Here is a 23,991-nt window from a genome sequence, read left to right as displayed (position 1 = left end):
ATGCTATTTGATAAATGGAGGAGCAGAAGGTGATTAAAACAAGAGCGCTAGTCTCTAAAACAGACATAGCTACGGCTTGATGTTAACATGTTTGTTAGCTGTCAATATTCTTAGATTAAAATCAGAATTCTGAGAAAGAAGTCAGAATTCTGAGGAAAACAGGTCAGAATTTTGAGAAAAAAGTCAGATTTCTGAGATTAAAGTCAAAATTCTGATAATAAAGTCAGAATTCTGAGAAAAAAAAGTCAGAATTCAGAGATTACAGTCGGAATTCTGAGAAAACAGTCAGAATTCTGAGATTAAAGTCAGAATTGTGAGAAAAAAGTCAGAATTGTGAGAAAAAAAGTCAGAATTCTGAGATTAAAGTCAGAATTCTGAGATTAAAGTCAGAATTCTGAGAAAAAAAGTCAGAATTCTGAGATTAAAGTCGGAATTCTGAGAAAACAAAGTCAGAATTCTGAGATTAAAGTCAGAATTGTGAGAAAAAAGTCAGAATTCTGAGATTAAAGTCAGCATTCTGAGAAAAAAAAGTCAGAATTCTGAGATTAAAGTCAGAATTGTGAGAAAAAATCAGAATTCTGAGATTAAAGTCAGAATTGTGAGAAAAAAGTCAGAATTCTGAGATTAAAGTCGGAATTCTGAGAAAACAAAGTCAGAATTCTGAGATTAAAGTCACAATTGTGAGAAAAAAGTCAGAATTCTGAGATTAAAGTCAGAATTCTGAGAAAAAAAGTCAGAATTCTGAGATTAAAGTCGGAATTCTGAGAAAACAAAGTCAGAATTCTGAGATTAAAGTCAGAATTGTGAGAAAAAAGTCAAAATTCTGAGAAAAAAAGTCAGAATTCTGAGATTAAAGTCAGAATTGTGAGAAAAAAGTCAGAATTCTGAGATTAAAGTCAGCATTCTGAGAAAAAAAAAGTCAGAATTCTGAGATTAAAGTCAGAATTGTGAGAAAAAATCAGAATTCTGAGATTAAAGTCAGAATTGTGAGAAAAAAGTCAGAATTCTGAGATTAAAGTCGGAATTCTGAGAAAAAAAGTCAGAATTCTGAGAAAAAAAGTCAGAATTCTGAGATTAAAGTCAGAATTCTGAGAAAAAAAGTCAGAATTCTGAGATTAAAGTCGGAATTCTGAGATTAAAGTCAGAATTGTGAGAAAAAAATCAAAATTCTGAGAAAAAAAGTCAGAATTCTGAGATTAAAGTCAGAATTGTGAGAAAAAAGTCAGAATTCTGAGATTAAAGTCGGAATTCTGAGAAAACAAAGTCAGAATTCTGAGATTAAAGTCAGAATTGTGAGAAAAAAGTCAAAATTCTGAGAAAAAAAGTCAGAATTCTGAGATTAAAGTCAGAATTGTGAGAAAAAAGTCAGAATTCTGAGATTAAAGTCAGAATTCTGAGAAAAAAAGTCAGAATTCTGAGATTAAAGTCGGAATTCTGAGAAAACAAAGTCAGAATTCTGAGATTAAAGTCAGAATTGTGAGAAAAAAGTCAAAATTCTGAGAAAAAGTCAGAATTCTGAGATTAAAGTCAGAATTGTGAGAAAAAAGTCAGAATTCTGAGATTAAAGTCAGCATTCTGAGAAAAAAAAGTCAGAATTCTGAGATTAAAGTCAGAATTGTGAGAAAAAATCAGAATTCTGAGATTAAAGTCAGAATTGTGAGAAAAAAGTCAGAATTCTGAGATTAAAGTCGGAATTCTGAGAAAAAAAGTCAGAATTCTGAGAAAAAAAGTCAGAATTCTGAGATTAAAGTCAGAATTCTGAGAAAAAAAGTCAGAATTCTGAGATTAAAGTCGGAATTCTGAGATTAAAGTCAGAATTGTGAGAAAAAAATCAAAATTCTGAGAAAAAAAGTCAGAATTCTGAGATTAAAGTCAGAATTGTGAGAAAAAAAGTCAGAATTCTGAGATTAAAGTCAGAATTCTGAGATTAAAGTCATAATTGTGAGAAAAAGGTCAGAATTCTGAGATTAAAGTCAAAATTCTGAGATGAAAGTCCGAATTCTGACTTTAATATACTGAAATAAAATGAAAAAATCAGTTAACTTTTTTTATTTTTTCAGTGGCCGTACATTTTGCTCCTTTTTCATCATGATAACCAAACTAAATTGAAAACATAAAAAGATCAGATGATCGGCGTTCAAAAAGGAACAGGGGAGAAAAAAAGCGTTAGCAGTCACGTGAAGCCGCGTCACGTGACTCCGTGTCCGTATAACAGCCCATCAAACGAGGACACCGACAATCTGACTGTAAGCAGCCAAGGACACCATGAACAACATGTAAGCGATCTGAGAAACTTCTGACTTGTTTATATTTCCTATAAAATAACTACAGCAGGAAGGATTCAGTGACGCCGACGTGTTTATGAAGCGCGGTGGTTTGTTTTTATATTTGTAATGTGACCCAGATTTAAAGCCTTTAATGTGTGAATGTGGCTCAGAAGTAGAAAACTGGAGCTTTTCTAAACATAGTTTCTGTAAAGGAGCCGTGGTTGATAGAACAGGACAAGCTTTCAGTTCAGGCTGTGAAGGACAACAAAAGAATATCTGTTAATGAGCAAAGCAAGCTCCTCTCAGCTCTTCTTTTGTTTGCTGAAAACTTCCGGGTGTTTTTTAGGATTAAATCTCTGCTGTGAATCACCTGCAGCTTCATTTAACTCTCCTTTTCTCTCCAACAGACTGATCCTCTTCATCACCCTGTTATTCAGCTCGCTGGGCTTCAGCGGTTTCCTTGAATATGACCAAGATGTCCTGTAAGCCAACTGTGTTCTCACTTTCATTCAATAATAATACAGCTCTATCTCCATATTTGATAACCCTGCATCAACATTCAGTGTTAATGTTTCTTTCCCTTAATGACAAACATTCAATTATGCAAAACTTTTCCTGTTTCAGGTCAGTTAGGTTTACTTTAGTTGCTCTAAGCCTGAGTATTTATGGAAACACGTTTTGGTAATTAATTTCTTTCTTAAATTGGAAATCTCAAAGTATAAGCCTTTATATGGCACTCAGTGAAGTGCTTTGAAATTCAGCATTTTATGTCAGGAGTGATTGTAACAGAAAAAAAATTAAATAATATATATAATTAAAAAAAGATCAGTGTAATTACTAATAAAGTAAATGGTACTAATATGGTTTAAGAATTTTAAGTCTTTCCATAAGAAATCACAGAAAGAGAGAAACATGTTTTTTTTGCATCATAATCTTCAAAACAATAAATGATACAGAAACTTCACATTTTTTAGCTTTTAACTTGGCTTATTTACTTTTTGAATTGGCATTTTCATTTTTTGTGTTTGACTTAACTTATTAACTTTTTTTAAAACTTGATTTACAGTAAGAGTAACATTTCACACACAATAGACAACATTAGATGACTGGTTGTAGTCTATTAGGCTCTGCTTAAAGATGGAGGTGCACCTTGCAGATCCTGCACACCACATTGCTGCAAAGTGGTGTTTATAGCATAAATACAGGTATAAACCAAGATAATGTCGCATAGGCTGCGGTGGCGAGAATAGCAAGAGTGGAAAAATAGAATATTTCTAGCTGCTGAGCTCATTGAGCCATTTGGAGATCAAGTAAACACACAGTAAACAATACATGTTGTAATTGGAATCACTTTGCACTGTTTCAAATTAGTTTTGTTGGAAAAGAATGTGAGGGTTTCTTCTGGCTAAATATTATACTATGTAATTATATCTCTTTTTTTGTAATTTAAAAAAAAATGAATAAATTAACAGAATTTGTACTTTGTTGTCTTCTAACTGATCATGGCTCTGTGAAATTATCAATTAGTTGTTATAGTTATTTAATACTTAAGGGACCTTCTAACTGAATATGCTACTTTTTCACTCTCACTCTTACTAATCTCACCACTTCAATTAGAACCCATCCTCTAATTTGTGAAATTTTCTACACCAAAATAATACAATTTCCATTTGTAAAAAGGCAGATTTAAAAAAATAGCTATTTTTGTACTATTTCCCCTCTTTTTTTATTTTTTTTTTTATTATTATTTTTTTTACAGTACAATGTTTTTAAATTATATTAAGTCTCCATAATAATATATATGTTAACATTTCTCTGTTATTTTCCAGATATTTTTGTTACTTTTGTGTTTTTAATTTGATAGTTTAAAAAATCATGGTGTTTTTAGGAGTCTATTAAAGCAGATCTACTGTTATTATTGATTAGTGAATTACTGAGAATTTATTTCCAGGTTAAATAATCTCAAATCTCGTGAAAATACGTTGTTCTTATCATTTTTTTTAGTCTTAACATGTTCAGAGTCTTTGCTTTATTTCATATAGCAATCATTTATGGAACCAGTTTAATTGCTTTCATCAAAAGTTAAATGTATAAAAAAAATAAATCCAACAATAACCAAAAGAAATATATTAAAAAAACTGTAGCTAATATTCAGCATAAGTAGAATAAGCTCAAATTTTGTTGTTACAAAAAAGGAAAAAAACACACACTGACAGAGTGAGCTCTTCTGCTCCTTTAAAATGGATCTATACTTTCCCATTGTGGCCAATTCACTTTTTTAATTTAATCCTCATTATTCCAGTGAACCTGTGCTGCACATTTAAAACACCTTTGTTCCTTTTTCTGACCCCATTCTGGAAGCAGGCAGTAAGTAGATATTTATAGACTGACTGGGTTTGATATTCACTCAGGAGTATTCAGATAAGGAGGTAACAGCCCAAGTAAAAATATCCATCTGTTTATTATCTTATTTAAACGTCAGCAGAGATTTAAATATGAACTTTTTAAAAGAGATTTCCTTTTTTCTTACTTAGGCTTTCACCGGACTGGACCCATGCTGGTCGGGTGGATCCTTCAGAGCAGTTGGAGTTGACCTTTGCCCTAAAGCAGCAGAACATTGACCTTCTAGAGGAAACACTCAGACGGGTGTCAGACCCTGACTCACCTCAGTACGGTAGGCCTCTAATAATATAGCATTTAAACATGACGGTACACAGCTGTTAGCTCTGATTCTGTCTCCTCCCACAAAAGAGCAAACGGTGAGACAAATCTTCTGTCCTCTGCAGGTAAACATCTGAATCTGCAGGAAGTTGCCTCTCTCGTGCGTCCCTCTGAGCTCACCCAGAAGGTGGTGCATGGCTGGCTGCAGGCACATGGCGTTTCAAACTGTCGCACTGTTAGCACCCAGGACTTCTTACAGTGCACCATGACTGCAGAGTAAGCACATCTGTTCTTAGCTGCTTTCTTTACTCACCTGGGATCCGACACAGATAAGGGTTTTGGTTCATTTTTATTTCTGGGGTTTCATAAATCTCATGAGAAGGTTGTTCTTTCATCATGTGAGGCTGTTCCTGTATTTGCAGTGAATAAAGAAATAAACTGTCTGTTACAATCTGCAGGAAGTGAAATTAGAGCTGATGTAAAATAAAATGGCAACTTCCTTGCAAAATTCAGTGATGGCTAAACAGAAACGTTGCAAAATAACAGTTGTGTATTCCAACTTTCGCTGCTGCAGTGCCAATCCATTATTTCTGGTTAAATTTAATACATTTTTAACTACACTGCGGGACTTTTGACCAAGTATTTAATTTAGATTCATATTTGGATTGGTTTGAATTGGATTTAATCCATTAGTTTGACAGACCGACTCCCAAACTGGTCCTTTAACCTCTACAGGGGGTCTAGCTGGTGGGTTTAAGGTTATAGACTTGTGGTCAGACAGTGAGGTTCAGGATTTTCTGTTTAAGAACAGAAATTATAGTTCCACTAATCAGTGTAAGATATCAAGTTTTTAAAGCGGAACAAAGTTATAAAAATGGTAATGACTGGCCTTCCCTGTCACTCTCAAAGCAGCTGGAAAACCCATCAGAACAAAATATCTGAAGAGGTGATTAGTATTTTCTTTTTCTCAATAGATTGTTGAATAATACATAATTTCTTTTATGCAAGTCAATAAAGTGTAAGTCTGCCTCACGAGTTAATAGGTGTTTATTTGCATAATAAAGTCATTCAGCCTCTCCATGTTTAAATGTCAAAAATGGATCAATCTAAAATCACAATATTAACACTAACAGATGTGGTCCAATAGCAACATTACCAGGTCTGCATCAGTTTTACATCCTTGTTCCTGTTTGACGTCTTTGATTAAACTTTCCAATCTGATTCACATTTTCACCTCCTTTCCTCTTCAAAGCTTTTCTTTGCCTGTGTTTCCGTCTCTGCCATGTTATAAACCTCCTAAATCCAAAAGTGCTGTATGATTATCGGTAAGGGCGACAGTGAGGCTTTGTCACTATTGATGCCATTGACTTTGCATTGGGCTGCCGTAAAGCTGTTAGTTTTACAGTGAGAACAGATGTAGTTTCTGTCCAGACATGGCAGGGGGAGATGAAAGTCTCCATTAAACACTTAAATTATATCAAAGGGACTTAGAAGCAGATTTATTAAAGTATAAATGTTATTTTAAAGTCACAAACCAGCTCCAAACGTCACACCCCAACCATGTTCAACGCTCAAATTATTACTCTTTTCTGAATTAGTATTTAGATTTATCTTCTAAAAAGTCTCACTGTATTCTCATCAGTGCACAGAGCATTTCTTTACATCTGTCGCTCTGTTGCTGTTAAATCGTGAGCTTTAAACGTAACTTACAGGTGATGCCTGCAGTGCTTTAGATTCTCTTGTTTCTGGTGTGACCTCCTAGATGAGTTACCTATGTACATCAGTATGATTCCTTTTCTAAAAGTATTTTAAATTTAAGCTTGAATTAATCTGATAGGTCAGTTAGAACTCGTTCTCATTCACATCGTAATTTAATTCTTATTACAATGATGTTCTGAGATCTTGACCTTCAGGATCAATGGTTGCTTCTTTCTTGCAGTAATTCTGGTTGGTCGCCCGCTATTGCTGATGTTGCATGTTTGTTATGTTTGTGGATAATGGTTCTCCCTGTTGTAGTTGGAGTAACAAAGCTTTAGAAATTATTTCGTAACTCTTTCTCAACTCTTGATGTTTTTTTTAGACATTCATTAGCCTACTTCATGTTGTTGGACTGGTACGATTTTAAAGATTTCTTGACAGGATTCTTGAATTTGGAATTTTGAAATCTTGGTGGAAAATTTTGGTGGGAATTTATTTTATTTTTAAACAGAATCATGGGTTTTGATCGCTATTTTCTCCCATCATTAATAAAATTTCTCTCAAACAAGTTTTGTTTATGTTTTATTCAGGGTGTCTTCGTCTGGTATTGACTTTAGTTTGTGGATCAAGACATTTAAGTTTGACAAAAAAGCAAAAGAAGTCAGATGTTTTCTGCCTAAAGCCCCTTGCCGATTTAGCCAACGTATACCTTGCAGCCCAGAACCTCCTAAAGCGCTGGCATACGCTGAACTTTCTATGTATTTTTTTCAATTTTGGGCAAATACATAGCATATTCATAATAAGTCCAGAGCGTATGTCCAATGACTGCCTAACTTATGCAGAACACACGGCAGCGTAATGATCTTGATATGTTACAAGCCAATACGTCATTATACAGTAGCTCTAAGTTAAAAACACTTTCAGCGGTTTTCTGGACCACGTCAAATATGTTGATATGCGTTGGAGATAAGTTCTTGATAAGTTATGCACAGGTTACTCATAGGATTTGGATAAGTTGAACACCACGTATGTCAACGATCAGATGACTTGCCTGTAGTTTATGGCCCACGTTTTGCATACGCTGGCATACATCGGAAAGTCGACGTACTCGGCGTATGCCAACGTGTTTCAGCGTGCTTATAACTTATACAAACCATACCGATAACTTATACGAGGTATACCATCGTTTTTGCCAGATTTTTCGTGCATCAGGCAACATGCTAGCTAACTCGTTAAGGTGTGACACAGGCTTTAGTTTTCTGCCCTTCAGTTCTCACTTTGCTGGAGAATCACTTATAATTTGGTGTAATTTTACTGTTTTTTAATGAAGGGTTGCAGAGACACTCCTCCCAGGAAGTAGATTTCACCGCTACGTCAGAGATGGCCAGTCCATCGTGAGGTCTTCAGGTCCATATTCTGTCCATGATGAGGTTCACCACCACCTAGATTTTGGTGAGCGTTTGCTCTTTAGCAGCGATGCAGTGCATGCTGTGTTTTTATTTTGTTTTTTTAGTGCCATTTTGTTTTTCCCACAATAGTTGGAGGCCTTCACCGCGTCCCACCCAGACAGAAACACGTCAGCCTGGACAAGCCGCCGTCTAAGGCTGGGGTCCACCTTGGAGTGACTCCGGCCATCCTGAGGGCCCGCTACAATCTGACCGCAGCTGATGTTGGGACGTCTCAGAACAACAGCCAGGCCGTTGCGCAGGTTTGACCCACTGTTTGCTTGTGATGAAGCCTATAATTCGTAGACGTAGAACGTTCCGCTCTGATAATCACTCTTCATTCCTTTAGTTCTTAGAGCAGTACTACCACCCAGCTGACCTGGCTGAGTTCATGGCTATTTTTGGTCGGACCTTCCAGCACCGCTCTGAGGTGGATCGTGTTGTTGGCACCCAGGGAGGAGGGAAAGCTGGCCTGGAGGCCAGCCTGGACGTCGAGTACATCATGAGCACTGGAGCCAACATCTCCACATGGGTCTTCACTAATCCAGGTTTGTCTGAAGACAAACGTGTACAAATAATCCATTCTTCTGTAATTCCATGTTTTTAAGAGCTGAGCTCAGACATGCGGATAGAGACAGTGCTGTCTTTGCAAAGCCTATATTCTGCTTCTAATCGTCTTCATCAAAGTCAAACCTCTAGTAAAAATATCATTAACATTTTTTCATAATTTTTCAAGTTATCAACAGACACACACACATCAACTCTCCTTAAAACCTAAGCTTCTAGTGAAGGTAATAAGAAATGTGCAGGAAGCTGAGTGGATTAAAATGGTTCTGATTAGTTTTCTGGTTTTCTTCTTCTTTTTTTTTTTTTTTTTTTTTTTTTTTGTGTTGGACTTTAAATAAGCAGCCAGACGACTGCAGCTTGAATCAACCAAAAACAAAATAAACAGTGTGAAAGTACCACTGTTAAAGTAAAGCAGTAAATCAATAAACGCATCAAAATTTTTTTATTTTTTTTTAAACTTTTATGTAAGTTTTTATGTTTTTTTTATTTTTTTGGTAACTATCTTTAGTTTAACGTGTTCTTCCGGTTCCTGTCCAGGCCGCCATGAATCTCAGGAGCCCTTCCTCCAGTGGATGGTCCTGCTCAGCAACATGTCCGACCTGCCCTGGGTTCACACCATCAGCTACGGGGACGACGAGGACAGCCTGTCCACCGCCTACATGATGCGCATAAACACAGAGTTTATGAAGGCCGGCGTCAGGGGGATTTCTTTGCTCTTTGCCTCTGGTCAGTAGCTGCTTGCAGAAATTCAGCAAAAGCTGTACTGCTGCATCAGCAGAGCATCTGTGGGAGAGCTGTAGTAGGTTATAAGGTTATTGGACATGTGATTAATGATGCATGTGATACTCGGTCATGAAAGAACTGCAACTTCCTTTTATTGAAAGAAACAATTCAGAAAAACCTCAGCTGAGAAACAAAAAGCTGTCATTTTGTCATTTGTTGAACTAAAACTATTATGGTTAAAGTAAAAAAAAAGAAAATTCAGCATTAAACCTCAGATGATTTTGGGTTTGTGATCTTTTCTGTGTAACAAAGGCTGCTGGATGTCCTTCAGGTTTGCAGTGTGGTATAAATTTGTTCACTGTGCTAAAGTAGATTTAGACAGTAAGCAGTAGATAGTTGTACTCTCTACTCCTTACTGTCTCCAAACTGACTCATTACTTCTATACACATAATGGGTATAATAACATTTGGGGCCCAGTTAGAAACACTGATGGCAAAATGGATGAAGACTGGAGAGCCTCTTTATTAGGCTCTAAATTTCTATGTTTATGTTTCATTTTCATCTCCCCGATATTGTCGTATTCAGGTGACAGCGGAGCCGGGTGCAGACATCTGGGGAAAGATGAGAACACGTTCAGGCCCAGCTTTCCTGCTTCCAGGTAAACGTCAGCGTCTAGATGTGCAAACGCCTGAGGATCTTTAAATGTGCTTTACAAATTTTTATTGAACCATCCACCATTTTCCTCTCAATTTAGAACTATATACTACTCTTGGTCAGTATACCACCTAAATTCCCACAAAAAGACATTAAAGGTTTTGGTTGCAAACAGGCTCAGACTTTTAATCAGTGATACCGGGCGTTTGCCTGGCGGGCCGGTCCTAATTTAAGCGTGCTAGGACCGGCCCTCCTTAAATCATACCGCCCCCAACACTAACGCTCCGGCCGAAGCTCCTACCTGTGACAGTAAATAACTCGAGGAGCTCAAGAAGTAATACAATGTTAACTACCTAAATGATGCATGCAGTATATATAGCCTTTCCTTGTGATGGCATATGGTGGAATTTTCTATTTCTTCACACTGTAAAATCCTTGCAGCAAACTAAAATATAATAAAACTAAAATGCTTTCTTTAAACCAAACTACGAAGTTCCTCTTATATTTGGCGAATTTATGTTAGAATGTTTTTGCAAAAATATGTTGCAGTGCATGATGGGGTTTTGCATCTAAAGGCTAACGTTTCCCATCTTACGTGCCTTGTTGCCAGGTTGGGATGTTTCCCAATCTGGCAGTTTAGGTCGGCCGTCTATGGGTAAAATGGTGCAAAATGTGAGTCAGTGACATCTGGCAACCGTGCTGATGTGGCGAGTGGGGACGTTACGCAGCAGCAGTCCATGTAGCGTCTGTGTTAATAACCAAAGCCAGTAATACTGCATTATAGAAGTCTTGTTGATGGTTGTCGTGTGATGCTTGAAGATAAATTGATTAATCCACAATGTGTATTCATACACTATATTGCCAAAAGTATTTGCTCACCCATCCAAATTATTGGAATCAGGTGTTCCAATCACTTCCATGGCCACAGGTGTATAAATTCAAGCACCTAGGCATGCAGACTGTTTTTACAAACATTTGTGAAAGAATGGGTCGCTCTCAGGAGCTCAGTGAATTCCAGCGTGGAACTGTGATAGGATGCCACCTGTGCAACAAATCCAGTCGTGAAATTTCCTCGCTCCTAAATATTCCACAGTCAACTGTCAGCTGTATTATAAGAAAATGGAAGTGTTTGGGAACGACAGCAACTCAGCCACGAAGTGGTAGGCCACGTAAACTGACGGAGCGGGGTCAGCGGATGCTGACGCGCATAGTGCGAAGAGGTCGCCAACTTTCTGCAGAGTCAATCACTACAGACCTCCAAACTTCATGTGGCCTTCAGATTAGCTCAAGAACAGTGCGCAGAGAGCTTCATGGAATGGGTTTCCATGGTCGAGCAGCTGCATCCAAGCCATACATCACCAAGTGCAATGCAAAGCGTCGGATGCGGTGGTGTAAAGCACGCCGCCACTGGACTCTAGAGCAGTGGAGACGCGTTCTCTGGAGTGACGAATCGCGCTTCTCCATCTGGCAATCTGATGGACGGGTCTGGGTTTGGCGGTTGCCAGGAGAACGGTACTTGTCTGACTGCATTGTGCCAAGTGTAAAGTTTGGTGAAGGGGGGATTATGGTGTGGGGTTGTTTTTCAGGAGCTGGGCTTGGCCCCTTAGTTCCAGTGAAAGGAACTCTGAATGCTTCAGCATCCCAAGACATTTTGGACAATTCCATGCTCCCAACTTTGTGGGAACAGTTTGGAGCTGGCCCCTTCCTCTTCCAACATGACTGTGCACCAGTGCACAAAGCAAGGTCCATAAAGACATGGATGACAGAGTCTGGTGTGGATGAACTTGACTGGCCTGCACAGAGTCCTGACCTCAACCCGATAGAACACCTTTGGGATGAATTAGAGCGGAGACTGAGAGCCAGGCCTTCTCGTCCAACATCAGTGTGCAACCTCACAAATGCGCTTCTGGAAGAATGGTCAAAAATTCCCATAAACACACTCCTAAACCTTGTGGACAGCCTTCCCAGAAGAGTTGAAGCTGTTCTAGCTGCAAAGGGTGGACCGACGTCATATTGAACCCTATGGATTAGGAACGGGATGTCACTTAAGCTCATATGTGAGTCAAGGCAGGTGAGCAAATACTTTTGGCAATATAGTGTATGTGTATTCGTCTCATATTTCAAACGCACGCATATGACATAAGTGGTCCATAAGCTGGCCGGTGTAGATGGAGAAATGCCAGGGCCGAAAATCGTTCCCAGGCGAAAGTCAAACCTTTTCGAAATGTGTGTGTTTATGTAGCAGGGGAACAGGAAATGAATCAACAAAAAGCGGCTCTTTCTTTCAGCCCCTATGTGACGACAGTAGGAGGAACCACTTTTAAGAACCCGTTTAAAGTAACCTATGAAGTCACACATTACATTAGTGGAGGAGGCTTCAGCAACGTCTTCAAGATGCCAGACTACCAGGTACAGACGTGCAGCTTTTATGCACATTTATCAACACACAATGTTAAAGGTATAATGGAGGATTTTTTTTTTTCTGCAAAATTTTGAAAAGACCTGCCCTCTCCACTTAGAAATAAAAACCATGCACATGCAGAACCCTGCCCCCCGCTCCCGAGAGGGAACGGCTATTAAATGTGTGCGAGAGCGTGCACGAGCCCTTTTCTCCTCGTGCACGAGCTGTTTAAAATTTGCTATTTGTATTGCTCATACAAGCTTACTTTACAAAAGATGTGCAATTTCCCACTATGTCAGACTCGCCACAGGTAAGTGATAATGGCAACGAGCGCGTAGGACGGCCTTACTTAAACATCACCAGAATGATTGACAATTAGGATGGCCACTTATCTTGCTGATCCACCCGGAAGAAGAACATCCTCCACTAAACCTTTAACTGTCATTTGAATTCTTTTTCTTTTTTCCTTAATATTAATTCTTCTTCTTCTTCTTCTTCAGGCCAGTGCAGTGCAGGGGTACCTGAAGAGTGTAAAAGCGACTCTCCCTCCTCAGTCATACTTCAATACGAGCGGCAGGGCCTACCCAGACATAGCTGCATTATCGGATAATTACTGGGTGGTCAGCAACAGAGTGCCCATCCCCTGGGTGTCCGGAACCTCGGTAAAATCAACCAAACATTGCTAAAGTTTCTGCTAAAAAAATGTTTTAGCGGTTAAAGCTATTTTAGATTAGCAGTGATTGATGTCTTGTTGCTCCCTGTAGCATAGTGACATATTTTGAAACTTGCACACGTTCAGCAGATATGACAGTTGGAATAGGAAGTATGCCTTTAAAGATAAGGTGTCATTCTTTGCATTCTTCAATTGTTTGTAACTTCAGTTATCCCCCCCCCAGGCTTCAACTCCTGTGGTTGGAGGCATGCTGGCTCTCATCAACGGCCAGCGTCTGTCGAAGGGCTTGCCTGCGCTCGGCTTCCTCAACCCCCGCCTCTACAAGCTTAAAGGACCGGGCCTGTTCGACGTACGTCGCCTTTGTTTACTCTTAAGATGTAAATTCAACAAATCCAGATATACGATTATAACAATTTGGATGAAAATCCAGCGCTGTGAGTGTATCTACTCTCTAATAGATTTATTCAAGGTTTGATTTTCTTTTTGATAATTATCTACTTTTTCTGGAACTAGCCACACAGATGGCTGATTACCATCTGATGAAATCCTTTAAAAAGTAACTGAAAGCACAAAGTAAGCTTAAAGATTCATGAACGCAAATATCTTTCCCCAATCTAGAGGCTTTTATTTTAAACCAGGAGTTTAAAAAGTACGTCTAAAGCTCTGCAGGCTTCACTAGCCTCATGATTCAACACTTGATTGACCATGAATGAAAACATTGAGAACGCTAAAAATAAACCAGTGCCTCATGTATGGGAAAAAAATTATGTTGATGATCAGAAGATGTGGCTCCTGTTACATTAGGCATCATCAAAAAAACAAACAAAAAAACAACGTATTAATTGTTAAATGAAGACAATCAAACTATAAATGGTAAATGAGAATACAGTATCTGCTGTCTGTTGGTTTGGAAGTGATCTAATTAAACATGCAGTTTCCACTTCAGCTGGACCTAAAGTGGCGCAAAAGTTTTCATAGGGATGTTAAAGGTATAGAGGAGGATCTTTTATTTCCGGGTGGATCATCTGAATAAGTGTTAGCGCATGCTCACTTTCAGGTGTATGTCTGTGGTGAGATATTTATTTTCATCTAGTCAAGTTTGCCTTTCTCACCGCGGTTCTTTGAATATGGCTGAGGGTCGTATAAGAAAAAGTCTCTACGAAGTGAATAAGAAGAAGAGAAAGGCCTCAGAAGAGAGCAGCAAGACCAGAGTTTTTTTTGGGAGATCCTTTCTTGCGATGAGGTACACTAAAAGCACAGGCCGGTCTCCCCACCGATGCCTCAGCTGCAAAGTTTCTACTCAACTGGTAAAGTTTGGCATGCTATTTGGAGAAAACCGTTTCACATCACTGCTAGTAAAAGTTATCTACCTCTATATTATAACTTTCCAGGAAAGATAAGTTTGTTTTTTGTATTTTGCATCGTCTGTAGTTACACGGTGGCCACAGATTCTTATTTATCCCGCAAACACGTTCAAATTTTCACTGCAGCACACACATACATACAAGCATGTCATGATTTTTATTTTTTTCTTATGTGCCAGTAGTCTTATTTGAGGGCAAACTTTTTTTAAATATGGAAAGATATATTATATATAAATATGGGTGAGATGAGATCTCTCCCACTGACCGTCTTATTGCATCCCTGTACCTCCTCGAGGAGAAATGGGCTCATGCATGCTCTCCTACGCATTTAATAGGCCTTCCCTCTCTGGAGCGGGTACAAGGCTGTGCATGTGGAGAGGGCGGGTCTCTTAAAAATTCGCCAAAATCCTCCACTATACCTTTAAAGAATCTTTAACAGATCAAGGGTGGTAAAACCAGTTTTTGTGTTGGGGGTGGGGGCATTTAACCCATGTTTGAAAATCCTCTTATATTAAATCTGATCTGAAACATTTCAAGATGATATTAATACAAAAACAATCAACTTGATGAGTCCGTAGTGAAGATGTTTTAGGTGAAAGGAAACCCTGCAGCCGATCATCAGCCTGTTTTTCTCTCCAGGTAACTGAAGGTTGTCATGAGGGCTGTCTGGACGAACAGGTTCAGGGGAATGGCTTCTGTGCCGCTCCGTCATGGGACCCTGTCACAGGCTGGGGGACACCAAACTACCCTGCCCTGCTGTCTGCGCTGCTGTCTGATTGAACAGAACCAACCCAGAGCTGAACGGGGCGCTAATGCGTCCTGAGAGTGTGGGCTCCACTCCGATCAGGTTCTTGATGCCAAAGGCAGGACAGTGGAAACAGGATACTGGATTACTGCTGCTGTAGTTTTGTGATTTTTATTTTTATCATTTATGTTTTGCATGATTCATGATTCATAAGGAGTTTCTGCACCTGCCCAGGTTTAAGCCGTGAACATTTTAAAAGTGGAATTATCTTAGCATTACTGCTGTGGCCTTATTTTGCAGTTTACTGAACAATATTTTTCTAAAGTCTGTGAGAAAACTTTGTTTCCTCTTTAGGAGTCATTTAAATTCTAGAAATGGAAAAATTGTAAACCCGAGTAGTTTTTTTTTTTTTATTGTTAGGCTAAAGTAAAGCAAGTTTAGAAAAACTCAGACAGCTTTTAAGAACGAATTTTAAGTAATGATGTATGTCCTTTTACTTTTGTCTCTACAGCAAATCTTCATTTGATCCTAAGATGCATGAAGCTTTAACAGCTTTTATATGTTTAGATAAAACAGGAAGATTATTTTGTGGCTTAACATTTTTATCTGTTCCTGATGACTATGAACAAAATGCACTGTTTGATGTGGGTTTGGAAATGATTCAGCTAATTTACCCACAATGCACTTTTTACAGTACTTGCAAAACCACAAATCAGATATGATTTTGTTTTTCTTTTCTGTTAATTCATTGCACCTAAAATGGGGAAATGAATTGAAATGTATTGTGCAGAAGCAACGATTAAAATTTGATTTTTTTTGGACGTTTTAAATAATGTCTTTTTTTTAATAAGGATTTTACAGCTAACCCCATAATACCATCACCTTTATTTAAGATATTTTACTTAAGGTCGAACATTACAGCCCAGGAACTTTGAGAACGGAATCTAAAAAAAGTAACTCTTATTTAATGCTCTTAGAAATAATCTTAATGCAATCAGCAAATACCCATGACTTATTTATATATATATATATATACGGCTAAATCCATCAGCATGGACAGGCTGCCGCCATGTCCCAAGTTCCTCGTTTTTACGCCACTTTGGTTCAAATTTGCATTTTTTTCCCCTTCTCTAGCCTTTTCTCCGCCTCAAGCTTCTTTTCCGAAGCATTTTAATGCCACGATTTAAAAATAATAATTTAATGACTTTTAATGACCTGCAGAAACCCTGCTTTACATTTTAGTTTAATTTAGATTATGGCAGATAGTGGAATTGTTTCTCATACATTAGAGAACTGAGACCAAAATAAGAGGATTTTTAAACAGAAATATGAAATTTTGGTCTGCACAAGCAAATGAAGAATGCTGACTTAATGACCACAAACGGAAGCTGCTTATTCAGAGGGTTTAGTGCAGCGTGAATGGAAAGTTAATTGGAAGAAAAATGTGGAAGCTTCGATAAATTGTGACTGAGGTTACTTCTGGTACACACAATTAATTCCAAGAAAAGTTTTGATTGTATTTTTTTATATTTTCGTTCACTTTTATCAATATTGTAAGAAATTCTACAAAGTTGGTCCATGGTACATAGACATACTTGTTAGTAGGCCCTCGTTTCTGCTTTAAAATGTGTAACAGCTATGTGTTACTATATGAGTGGATTTTTTTTTTTTATTATTTGTGAACTGCAAACCAGAATTATGAATAAAAACTGGAAATGTATACTCATACGTTTTCCATTATAATGAATTTGAAAAGGAGCTCCTCTGGAGTGAAACAAGCAAACTGTGAGGAAACCTAATTTCCATTGCAAATTCTCCCAAGGCCTCTGGTTTCCAGTTCACTCTCAGCATATCCCATTACTACAATAAACACACATTACAGTAGCATCATGTGATCTTATCAGCCACACTTATGCACAGGATATTTAACATTGCATGTGCAGAAATACCCAAAATTCCAATCCCGACCTGCTTGCCTTATGGCAGCTAAATATTTCCTCTAGATGCTTGAACTCCACTTTAAACACTAACCTGGTCTATTAAAGGTCTCATTTAGCCAAAGATTAACTATCACTCTGAATATTACAGTCATGCATGCATATAAATCGTAGTTAAATATGCTCCACATCCCTGTTAAATCTTCTGAGAAGGTTTATTAACCTGATTGGTTTAATCATTAACTAGAACTGGAACAGCTCCTGGCTTGTCCTCAAAGGATATGACAGCTGCTTACTACCGGTAAGAGTTTGACCTTTGACCGCACAAATCACACGCTCTAGATCAGTGATTCAATAGGAAGAAACAATTTAATCAATATCTACTGGTGAGGGAAAAAGCACATGGTTTTCATCTACATGGTAAGAATATGAAATGCTGCTCCTGTGTGATCTCCTCACAAACAGCTCCATGAACGAGAACAAAGAGAAGCAAAACTAAAACTGGACCCTTGCATGAAGGCCGACGGGACACATACAGACCACAAAGCTTACATCTAACCGTGTACAATATGCACACTTAGGGAACGGTACAAAACTGAGAAAATGGTGAAGATTAATGCAAATTACATAACTATTTGTGTAAAGGTATAAATAAGTTTTCCAGGTGCAGATTCACAAATTAATATCTTAATCAGAAGAAACTAAAATATTCCTTCCATTTAGAGCCAAAGTGTGGGGGACCAGCTCAAACGGGTTGATTTGTTTGCAACCCCCTCCCTCAAACCTCCATTTTTTATCAAAAGCTTCACAAAAATGTATGTTTTTTTTTTCTATATTTGCAATACAAAGAGAGTCATCTCACAGAAAAAGCAGTTCAAGCAACATCGAGTCAGTTTTCCCAGAAGCAGACGGAGCTAAAGTCCTCCAGTTTTCCTGCTGTTTCTGAATCCAGTTCCTTGTGGGAAACTTTACTGGTTATTTTTGGCTTTGGCGTGTGTGAGGATGTGAGACTTCAGGTTGGTAGACTGAGCAAATTTCTTGTTGCAGCCATCAAAGGGACAAACATATGGGCGGTCGCCGGTGTGAATCCGCACATGAGTGCGCAAGTTAAAGTCCAGAGAGAAGCGCTTTCCACATCCTTCAAACGTGCACTAGAGACGAGATGGGAAAGAAAAATATACAATTGGAACAAATTGTATAATTGTTTTTTTTTTTCATTTTGTATTCATGCACTTAAAATTTTTGAACATGTAGAAAGAAGAAACTCACTTGGAAAGGTTTCTCTCCTGTGTGAACCAACTGATGCCTTTTCAGCTTTGAACTCTCCACGAAGGCTTTGCCGCACTCTGCGCAGACGTGCACACGAGGCCCGTGGGTGTGCAAGTGCTTCCTCATCGCAGAGTTGTCCCTGAACATCTTGGTGCATCCCTAAGAGGGGAACAAACACAATAACAGTCATTTTCCAGGAACCTCTCAAACATGCTGCTGATAGTAAAAAATACCAAACTCAGGGATCCGCTCCACTATTAGTGAATCTAATCACAGGAACACATTTAACTTACTTTATGCGGACAGGCTATTGTCCTGGGTGCATCATCTTCTTTGACTTTCCTTGGCTTCATTCTGCAGCACAAATGAAGGCGATGCTTTTAAGCTACAAACATGAACACTGATGTATTTGTGCAACACCAGAGAGTTAAATGTGTTAATCCAATTTTAAATGTTGCACTTAATGTAGTCGTGTACAAGTTCCTACCGTGCAAACTCTGCCAGCTGTTTGGGATCTGACAGGTCAATGCCTGGAATACCTCCTGGCGGGAGCTTCTTCCCTGTCATATATTCAGAATAATCAGGAGGAGAGTTTTCCTCTGAGAGCTGCTCATGCTCGATGTCCTTCTTGTCATCTGAGAGTGGAACAGAAAGAAAGTAAACACCACATCAGTTTAAGCATGTGATGGATTTGAAATACTAGATTATAAAGACATCTTCAATTTGTAAAATAATTTGAATACAGCAAGCATTTTTTCCATACAAACCACAATTTACAGTTAAATAAATGTTTATTGATTGAAAGGCTAGATGGATGCATTAAAAAGCCTCAAATTTCTTATGTATGATTATAGACGTAATATTTATGCCTTTCAAATGCAGCATATGGAGGCATTAATATAGCGAAAGTCTGTTTTACTGTTTGTTCTCATAGGCAAACAGATGTGCAGACACATTTCTAAGATCCCATATCATATTTTAAACTCATAAAATTGTATAGTTAATTTTAAACAGACTGACCCAAAGTATGACCACATACAGCTGTTCTTACTTGATTTATCAGTTACGTTTACATTTAAAACATTTCCTCTAAAAGGTTACAAAATGACGGAAATGGTTCTTCTACATGTATATAAAATAATCGTGACGAAATGTCAACACAGAGAAAAAAAAAACATGTTTAATGTTTATTTAGCCTTCCCTCAAAGGTCAAACACGACCCAGTTCTTGTCTTGTCTTTGCCTTATAAGGCATTATTCTTATTACGAAAAGCTTGGCGTTTATTTTATCTAGATGTATTTCTCGTTTTTATTTTTTAAACCCTGCCACAGTATTTCCCAGTAAAGCATGTTGAATGAAAAGGAAAACAAATCGCTTCATATAAAACAAAATATACCTCATCTTTGCGTTGTTTTTGAAACGGGATTAAAGATTTATTTTATAAGCCTGATATCAAATACTGGGTCTTTCGGTTAAAGTCCCAGAACTGTAAAGTCGGAGGCGTCCCTGAAGGCATCTCGTACTGCCGCTAACTGAACTGCGCCACAGCGGCCCAGCGGAGCTAGCAGCCATCGCTCCCCTTGTCGCCGCCATCTTCGTCGGCCAAATAAACGCCATTTTTTCGGGCCGCCATACTTTCTGGACCGGGGAAATATGGCGGCGCCCATTGACACATAAAACATGGCTTCCCATAAAAACAAACATCTTTCAGAGAGACTTTAAACCGTTTTGAGCAGTTAAAAATAATCCAACAAGCAGAGGACAAGGCCTCAGTCGGGCCCGCTCACACCGAGAACAAAGCGACATTAGCAGCATGCATGGATTCACCACCGACTCACCTGAAGCCCACATAGTTACTGAAAACTCCCCCTCCAGAGTCTTTATCTGGACCTGCTTCTGCTCCCACTTTCGGCCCATCTCTACACCAGTCAGGAAGCTTTTCTTGCCAGCTTTCTTCCCGCTCCCACTCTTCTTAACCCGACCTGCGGACGAGCCTCTCCCGGCTACAGTAACCAGAGTATGCTCGATGTAGTCCTCCTCAACGGCTGGCACCGGGATCAGGATCTGATCCTCATACCCGTCCTCCGTGTGCAGTTCCGAGTCCTCCTCTCCAACCACCTCTTCCCTGGTCTGCACCAGAATCACCTCCTGGTGCGAATGGAGCTGGTGCGGATCATCCAGAGGCTGCAATGCGATCATCGGCTGTTGTTCGCCGTCCTCTCCGACAACTGTCGTCTCAATGGTTTCCACCTCAATTTCATGCAGTTCCACTATTTCTGCTGGCATCTCAGTCCCGTCCGTTTCAATGTACAGGGTATCCCCTGACGCCATGATGAATTTGTTTCCCTCGGCCTGTTTATGTATTTGTATGTATTGTAGCTCTCACCTCCCCCTATGCTCTCACTTCGCTTCCTCCCACTCTGACAAAAACTCTCCACCACTACTGTAATCTCGTCGCCACAGTGCTCTAGTTTTGAATTCTCGCGTGATTTGAATCAGCTTTAGGTGTATGGTTATTGTATGGATTTCAAGACATACATCTACTGTGACTTCATAAGTCCATGACCCCACAACTAACCAACTTATCTATTATTTGGACCATCAATCACTGACCAAAAATTAAGTCTAAATTATAACATTCTAATAACATTCTTTGCAAATTTGAGAAAAAATCAATTGAAACACGGAGAACTCTTTATCTACCCCCCATACAACCAAAAGCTAAAGAAACTCATTATAAAACTTAAAATGCAATTTACCCCTCATAAGAACTACTAAGAATTTGTTTTAATATTGATGACAATAAATGGTCATTCTTTTAAAGTGATATAGAAACAATTGACCATGTCTTCTATGAATGCAATAAAACATTTTGGAAGTGCTTAGAAACATGGATTAAATAAAAAAATTGCACTTCTTGAATCTATTTCTAGAGAATGGGTAACTTTTGGAGTATTATTGAAAACCAAAACAATAGAACTCTGTTGTAACCTAATTTTGTGTTTAGCAAAATTATTTATTCATAAACAAAGAGTGTTAAGATTATCCCCAATCTTTAATTTTTTTTTAATCTGAATTCAAGTTGTATTTTAAATCTCTTAAATGTATCGAATCATAAGACCATCTGACAGAAATACTGATGGGTTTGCCCACAGATGTTCAGCAATCCTAACACGAATCCCCTTGTTGCCTTGTTAATAATTATTTCATTATTATCAGATATTCCTTTTATTATTTTTTTGTTCCTTATCAACAATGCCTTGTACTTCATTTTTTGAAATCTGCCTCTACTTTTCCTTCCTCAGATTTGTACTGTTACTATTGCCTTACTTGTTTGTACTTACTTTGTTTAAATAAAGTTTTTAAAAAAAGAAGCAAAAAACGTCATAAATCTGATTTTGATCAATTGATTAAAAAAACAAGAACTTATTTATGCTTAAACATGCAAAATATTACACTGAAAAACACACTGGTCTCTTTTGAGGGTTTGTAATTGATTGGCAGAAATTTGAATGTTGGTTTTTGCATTTGAAAAAAACAAAAAAAAAATGAAGTCTCTCTTTGTGTTATAAAAATCAGAACTAGACATATATGATTTAATTCTGTTTACACAATTAAAATAAACCTAAAGAGAAGCCAAAAGGAAGAACATGCAAACCCAATAAGAAAATACCCTGGCACTCAATTACAAAAATGAGCTATTTCCCTTTTTTTTCTTATCTAAAACGTCACATTTAATTGAACAGAAACCGTTTGTTTTGTTAATGAATAACGGATTAGGGAACATTTTTAGGAACGATTCTTGTATCATATTAAATCAAAAACCCTACTTCTCTTTCCTTTGGAGAAATGGAAATTGATAAATGTTTTCATAAAAAAAAGCACCGATAATAATATATTAAGACGCTAGGGGGCTCTGTTTCCCGTGTAAATGTTCACATTATGCACTTAAAAGAGATAATAAATAAAAATGTACCAAATTGTAATTTAATAAAATAAAATATTGATTTTGAATAAAAATAAATCTAAAAAAACAAAAAAATCCCTGACAAATTAAAGTACCTTGCTCATGAACAGTGAAAAACATACCTGTCAACATGTGCAGAAGTCTGACGGAATATTTCCTCAACATTACAGAAAAAAACAGATTTCAGGTATTTCTTCATTGTGTTGCTCAATAAAATGTTAGTTCAGGAGCATTTATTATTATTTATACACACACAAACACACACACACACACACACACACACACACACACACACACACACACACACACACACACACACATATATATATATATATATATATATATATATATATATATATATATATATATATATATATATATATATATATATATATATATATATATATATATATGCAATCCATATATATGCAATCCATAAAAGTAAACAGCATATTTGCTTTCATTCCATGCCCAAGTTAGATGTGTGTGTATCAGGAGGCCCTCAGATTTCTTTTGTTGTCCCCTTATAGTATTCTTTATAGGAACTAGAAGCTGTGACTGGACTGGACTTTAAAGACAAAAAATAAATATTAGCTTTAAAATCGTGTCATACATCTGTTTGTCATTCTTGGGTGTTTGAGTGCAAACAGAATACCTGGTTGTCCACCAGGGTTTTGACACTGAAAGCTCAGCTCCACTGCTGTGTCCTTGTTAGCGTGACATTTTAAGTAATTTATATTAAAAAAATAAACAAAATGCTAATCAAATGTTTTTCCTAATGCTAACAGATAAAAAAAAGCATACAAAACAGGGGACAAATAACGTAGCTTGTGCTTCTTATGCTTGAAATTAATTTTGCAGAATTGCATATTTGAATTTTAAAAGAAGAATCATACATTTTCTTATTGATATAAGGAAAACCTATGACAATAAAACTTTAGTGCTTGTAGGTAATATGGTAAACTTAATAAAAACAAATCTTTGCAGTAGAAGGTTCAATTAGATTCATGACACAATTCCTGGATTTTTACATAATATAAAGATTTTTATGATCATATTTACAAATTAAATTGCAATCATTCGCAATTTAAAGTCAGACATAAATTACCTCCAACTAAACTATAAACCTTGATTATTAAATAGCTGCCTTATTGTATATTAAATGATTTGTTTTCCAATTGTCAAAGCAGAGCGATTTGATCTTAAGAAGCATGTCTCTATTATACCAAAGGCTATATTTGGGAGGAGAATAGTTCTGCTTGTAAATCAATAACCAGGACAGCAAACAGTGTTTGTGGAATGTGCACAGATTGATTTGAATGTTTTCAGGGATAATGTTACAGAGCTTAGAAAAATAGAGACTAACCAACTGAAAGAATATGATTAGAAATAACATTTGATGTTAAAGAGTAGGGAAGGATATTTGTTTTTCTTTTCATCTGACTTTTATTGTATTGTCCAAGATGAAATACGGGACACCAAATCCACTATTATCATAAAGGTTTATTAAAATACATTTACTTAATGAATGTATTTTGTGCTTCCATAGAAATCTGAATAACATTTGATCAATGCTTTTGCAGGAGGATGTGAGTGCAGAGAGAGGACAGGACAGGCAT

The 23,991-nt window shown here is 37.5% G+C and overlaps 2 protein-coding genes across 2 annotated transcripts; one reads left to right on the top strand and one right to left on the bottom strand.

Annotated features, from left to right (window-relative positions):
* Positions 1 to 2,130: 2,130 nt before the first annotated feature.
* Positions 2,131 to 16,029, top strand: tpp1 (tripeptidyl peptidase I). The gene is made up of 13 exons (XM_038286212.1): positions 2,131 to 2,276; positions 2,675 to 2,749; positions 4,802 to 4,941; positions 5,054 to 5,204; positions 7,957 to 8,078; positions 8,165 to 8,334; positions 8,421 to 8,619; positions 9,176 to 9,364; positions 9,948 to 10,020; positions 12,305 to 12,425; positions 12,918 to 13,079; positions 13,314 to 13,439; positions 15,094 to 16,029. The coding sequence occupies exons 1-13, from the start codon at positions 2,266 to 2,268 to the stop codon at positions 15,232 to 15,234; spliced, it is 1,680 nt and encodes a 559-aa protein (XP_038142140.1). The 5' UTR covers positions 2,131 to 2,265; the 3' UTR covers positions 15,235 to 16,029.
* A 1,450-nt stretch (positions 16,030 to 17,479) lies between these two features.
* yy1a (YY1 transcription factor a) lies at positions 17,480 to 20,860 on the bottom strand. The gene is made up of 5 exons (XM_038286213.1): positions 20,244 to 20,860; positions 18,893 to 19,040; positions 18,699 to 18,759; positions 18,406 to 18,564; positions 17,480 to 18,287 (listed from the first exon to the last, which is right to left on the bottom strand). Exons 1-5 carry the CDS (start codon positions 20,734 to 20,736, stop codon positions 18,105 to 18,107), a joined length of 1,044 nt encoding a protein of 347 aa, XP_038142141.1. The 5' UTR covers positions 20,737 to 20,860; the 3' UTR covers positions 17,480 to 18,104.
* Between the last annotated feature and the right edge of the window lie 3,131 nt (positions 20,861 to 23,991).

Source organism: Cyprinodon tularosa, unplaced genomic scaffold (assembly GCF_016077235.1).
Source record: "Cyprinodon tularosa strain WSP-4 unplaced genomic scaffold, ASM1607723v1 ctg222, whole genome shotgun sequence".
NCBI classification, from domain to species: Eukaryota; Metazoa; Chordata; class Actinopteri; order Cyprinodontiformes; family Cyprinodontidae; genus Cyprinodon; species Cyprinodon tularosa.
This window is presented reverse-complemented; position numbering and strand designations above follow the sequence as displayed.